This window comes from Colobus angolensis, unplaced genomic scaffold (genome assembly GCF_000951035.1).
Source record: "Colobus angolensis palliatus isolate OR3802 unplaced genomic scaffold, Cang.pa_1.0 Scaffold6, whole genome shotgun sequence".
Classification (NCBI taxonomy): domain Eukaryota; kingdom Metazoa; phylum Chordata; class Mammalia; order Primates; family Cercopithecidae; genus Colobus; species Colobus angolensis.
Genome location: NW_012119598.1, coordinates 4,490,713 through 4,496,085, shown reverse-complemented (window position 1 = coordinate 4,496,085; position 5,373 = coordinate 4,490,713). Strand labels below are relative to the sequence as shown.

Below are 5,373 nucleotides of genomic sequence, written 5' to 3'. Positions count from 1 at the left end.
TCTTCATTTCTCTTAAAAAAAAAAAAAAAAAAAAAAGGCTATTTTTATGGGAAAAAACCTCAGCTGGGAAAAAGTATTTCAAGATAAGCGGTCAAATGAAGTGAATTGAATTTCATCACCGTAGCAGGGGAGTGAACAAATGGCGGCAGTAGAACGCAGTGCTTAGGACCAGGGGCAAGGGAGTCCAGCACGTGCAGTCACTCCCAGCTCTCCCACTTCCTAGATGTGTGACCTGAGCCACTGTACACCCCCGTTTTCCTCATCTGTTACAGGTGGAAAATAAAAGTGCCTATCTCATGAGGTGGTGAGGACTAAACAGAACAATGTGTTTGATGGGCGTTTGCTACTAATATTGGATAGGTTTAATAATGTTGCAGAAATGGAGGTTTGGTATCAATGAAAGATTTTTCTCCTCAATAAACCATCAACAAGTAAAAAGAATAAAAGTAGTATCTTAGTGTTTAACATTTTGCAAAGCACATTCATATAAATTCTCTTGCTTCTCAGACTACCTCCAAGGTAGGTATTATCATTTCCATTTTGCTCACTCACTGGTAGCAAAGGGGTTCAAACCTAGGCCCTCCCCTTCCGGATTTCACACTCTTCATACTACTTGTACGTGTCTGTTAACACTTGTAGATTTAAAGTGATTTTCCTGTAGTTTTTCAAAGGCAAGGCAGTATACCTAGTATTTAGCTACATGAGTATTTTTTCTTTCTCTTTTTTTTTGCAACAGGGCCTCATTCTGTCACCCAGGCTGGGGTGTAGTGGTGCAGTCATGGTTTACTGCAGCCTCAACCTCTGAGGCTGAAGCGGTCTTCCCAACTCAGCCTCTGGAGGAGCAGGGACTACAGGCACATGCCTCCATGCCCAGCTAATTTTTTGTAGAGATGAATTTTGCCATGTTGCTCAGGCTGGTCTCAGAATCCCAGGTGCGAGCAGTCTGCCTGCCTTGGCCTCCCAAAGTGTTGGGATTACAGGTGTGAGCTACTGCGCCTGGCCTCGAAAGTATTTTTCAAAACTTTTCCAGATTATTTTGTTATCTTTAATGTCAACTGGCTTAAAAAGAAGCAAGAGGATATCAAGCCTATATGTCAACTAATGCATCAAATCTTTGAATCTCAGTATTTCTAGTTATCTTTAAAAAATAAAAACTAACTAGAAGCTCAGTATTCTATGGCTTTTTTTGTAGTTTTCATTTTACCATAATACCTAGAATTACTCCTAAAATAGAAGAGCATCATTACATGAAAATTACTAGGGACTATATCTGGGATAATTTTTGATAGACATTGTTCGCTTCCTTTTTTGTTACAGTAATTTTTAAAAACCACAGTGGCTAACTTAGAAGGCTTTTTAAAGTAACCTAATTACATGCTTTGAGTTTCCTTTTATCTAAGTCTGGATCAATAAACATTTCATTTTAATTTCAGTTTGAGTTAGATATTCTCATTTTCAAACCTAAGAATCGCATGTACGCTATCGGCAAACATACTTATCCACCTTTAACCTATTGTCTCTCCACAGCCACAGTTAGCCATTTTAGGTATCATAATCTAGTCACCTGTGCTTGCACAAAGGGATGCCCAGTTAATATTTTAATCTATATTTTAAAAAATTTATATAGTTGTATATTAGAGCATTTTTGGAAACTAACATATTTCTGTTACAGGTAGCTAGATCCACATATGCCATTGGGAACTACACATTAACCAGCCTTTGATAAAGGGTACTTAACCTTATCACATTTTCACAGCATTTTAATTCTAGTCAATAAACCATTCATTGAATTATTTTTTAAAGGGAATTCAAAAAATCTTCAGTGGAAACTGGCTTTAATGTAACCACTAATCCTATCGGGGTCTTCACTCTGAGCCACCCATTCACAAGCACTTCAGCAGATGAGCAGGTTGGTCCTTACCCTGGACTGCCGGTGCCACTAGGTCTGTGCTGGCCCCATGCTGATGGAGACTTTTTCAAGAACAGAAATGAGATTCAGTTTAGTTCATATTCAACTATAGAAAACAACGATGGTGAAACATTACCTGCTCCAAATTGGAATTTGAAACACGGAAGCAGCAGTGTGGAGGAAAATTTAACAGATGAAAGTGACTTATCAGAAAATGAGAAAGCACATGATACTTTACTGAGCTCTTTTAAAAAGGTGGACCTGAACTTGAAGCCAGAAACAATAAAAAATGTTGAGGAACCTTTCACCGAGGAGCCAAATGAAGTATTTCCATATCCTGATTTTCTCCCTCCTGCTTTCAGTACTCTAGACTTGCACAATTTAGCCCTCTCCAAATCTGACAATTGGAAAGCGACAGTGGAACCTGCAGAAAGCTCTATTGAACACTTGATAACTCGTTTACTGGAACTAGAACGATTACAACATATGACTATTCAAAAAGAGAGGCCAAGACTACCAACGACTTTCTGTACTCCAGCAGTTACTGAACGACCCTCTTCCTCCAAAGCTACACCAAAAGCGAGACAGCCAAAACTTTGTGACTCTTTGAGTCTTCAGATACCTTGTGTAGATAAAAGTCAAGAAAAAAGTAAAAACAACTCTGGTTCTTGCAAACTTGAGCAAAATACTTTAAAATGGAATTGGAGCAATGCTGGCAAATATAAACGGAATACTAGACCACCGTCTCTAAAAAGTTCTTCCACCACAAAACAATTGATTGAAACTTATGATAAGAATCCCAAAAGTTCTATTTTAAATCCATGCCAAGAACTTTCATCCAAGCCTACTACTGGCCAAACAACTCAATCACTGGTTAAAATGGTCTCCACAAGATGTCTGCCATCGAGGTCTCCAATGCCAGTTTCACCTATAGCTCTGTCTTTTCCCGAAAATCAGAAGGAAGAAATTAAGGCACCGAAGAGAAACTTTGGGACCAAAAAGAAACTTTATCGACAACATACAGTGTTGAATAGACCGTTCTCTATTCAGAAGCTAAACTGTTTGTCACCTTCCCTTATTGCTAAGGATAAGTGCTGCTCACCCATTGAACAAAAATAACTCTTTTCTTTCACACATCTCAATGTGAACAGATCTATTCTAAAAGCCCAACTAAGATCTGGTTAATTATTCCAAGACACAGGTACTATTAACAATCCCCCAAAATCACCAAATGGTTGCTTGATGTGATATGGAGTGGAACTTGTGAAAAGCACTGCTGAGATGTCTATATATATACCCACAGGCTTCTATACTGACATATTTGACAATCTTTTGCATGTTGTGTTTCAAATAAATGGCTCACTTAGTAGACTATTCTATTCAAAAGGCTATTCTTTTTTCAGTGATTGTTTTCCAGTACCATTCCATCAATAAATGGTATAATTGACTTATTGCAGCTATAGTTCTTGTTATGTAGTCATGAGTTGATTTTTTAAAAGGTCTTTCTCACTCTGGTATCATTGTTTTTTTCTTTTTTCCTGTGCCCTCATCTCCACAGATCTATCATTTTGACCTATCCTTTGGGCATTTACATAGTCCTTAAAAGCTAAAGAAGTTGTTGTTCTATTAATGTACAAGATCCTCTAGATCCCCCTAGCTCCTCCCAAATCCTTAGAAATTTTCTATGTCCCCGGCCTTTCTTTGTCATTTACATGAAAGATTGTTCTCTTTGGGGCCCAACTACAGGTTTAGGCATGAAGTAACCCTCTTCCACTCAGACCCAGTACTTTTTAAATGTTGAAGGAAAAAGTGGATATGATCACTGTCCACAGAGCAGCCAAAATGTCATGTTACTAGAATTTTTTCCAGGCTCTGCACTGCTGGAAGTCTTAAGGCTGGTTAGTTGAAATTCATTCAGCCAACACATAACTCATTAACTAGTGAACAAGGAAAACTACATGACTGACAAACTTACTGCCCCTAAGAATCAATGAAACAGTAATAGAGTCCTAGCTTCTATTGCAGGCCCTCTGAAACACAGTCTTTGGAAGTGGGACCCATGGACACACATCATAAACAAACATTCCAGGTGATTTTAATGCAGGTGGTTCTTGGATCATACTTTGAAAGATGTGATGAAAGGATTGATGTAACATACATAAATCAGGGGTTCAGATGTATGGGGATATATACTGGGGATATATACTGTGTTTGGGTTTTAAGTGGATGGTTGGTGAATTCAAATTAATTTTTCTGAAACTTTAAAAAATACACGATTAAAACTTCAACCATTACCCAAAGGTACCAAATGAAAAGTAAAAGGCAGCTGGGCACAGTGGCTCACACCTGTAATCCCAGCACTTTGGGAGGCTGAGGTGGGTGGATCATGAGGTCAGGAGTTCAAGACCAGCCTGGCCAAGATGGTGAAACCCTGTCTCTACTAAAAATACAAAAATTAGCCAGGCATGGTGGCAGGTGCCTGTAATCCCAGCCACTTGGGAGGCTCAGACGGAGAACTGCTTAAACCTGGGAGGTGGAGGTTGCAGTGAGCTGATATCGCCCACAGCCTGGGCGACAGAACAAGACTCCGTCTAAGAAAAAAAAAAAAAGGCCTCTCCCCCCATAACCCCACAAACAAAGACAGCCACTAAATCTTTGGGTATCATCCCTCCAAATGAGACGGACTATTTGAGTTAGGCATGAGTGAATTAATGGATAATTCAAATAAATGCTGAAGAGAACAACTGTAGCTTTTCCAGCTTTAGTAGTTTAAGGCTCAAAGTTTTCTTAGAGGCAGGGGTCACAGAGAGCATGCTTAGTTTTTAGTTTAATTTCAAAGAATTTTCTAGAATCAAATAGCACAGCAATAGAAAACATAATTGCATAATGAAATTTTACCTGTATGTATTCCACACAGTCTCATTAATCCAAAGTGGTATAATACCCCTCTCATAAAAGCATATGCCAAAGTGGACTTACATTTTCACTAAATTCCAACTCTCAATGGCCTGTTTCCCACAAACCATCTTTAATTCTTACAATTCCTTCTAACTTGTGTACTGAACCTTTTCGACAAGCCGGCTGTATCCATTCTCATGTCTACTTTCCTTAGCTACCTGGATTCTTCCCCTCACCCCGAGGGTCATGACGTAATTTTTATTTGTAAAACCTTCAGAAAGGACGTGCCTGTTTTGCTCGCCACTGTATCTGGGCAGGTAGTACTTGACTACCAATTGTCATGCATGACATAATGGTTACAAGCACTAGCTCTGTCGCCAGGCTGTCTAAATTCAAACCGACTCTTGCCACTGAACACCTCTAACACCTTCAGCAGTTTCCTCAACCTCTCTTGCTTCATTTTTCTGCTGTGTAAAGTGGATAGACTGTCTTTATCTCATGTAATCACGTGAGGGTTAGATGACTAGCAGCAAAAGTGCGTGGCATATACAGGTATTCACAAAATA

General features: G+C 39.1%; 1 protein-coding gene across 1 annotated transcript in view; it reads left to right on the top strand.

The window, feature by feature from the left end:
- FAM217A (family with sequence similarity 217, member A) overlaps positions 1-3,356 on the top strand; it is an 18,298-nt gene extending 14,942 nt beyond the window's left edge. Inside the window, 1 exon segment of the mRNA XM_011962626.1 lies at positions 1,804-3,356. Coding sequence (XP_011818016.1) covers positions 1,804-3,028 — 1,225 coding nt within the window. The 3' untranslated portion in view covers positions 3,029-3,356.
- The last annotated feature ends 2,017 nt before the right edge of the window (positions 3,357-5,373 follow it).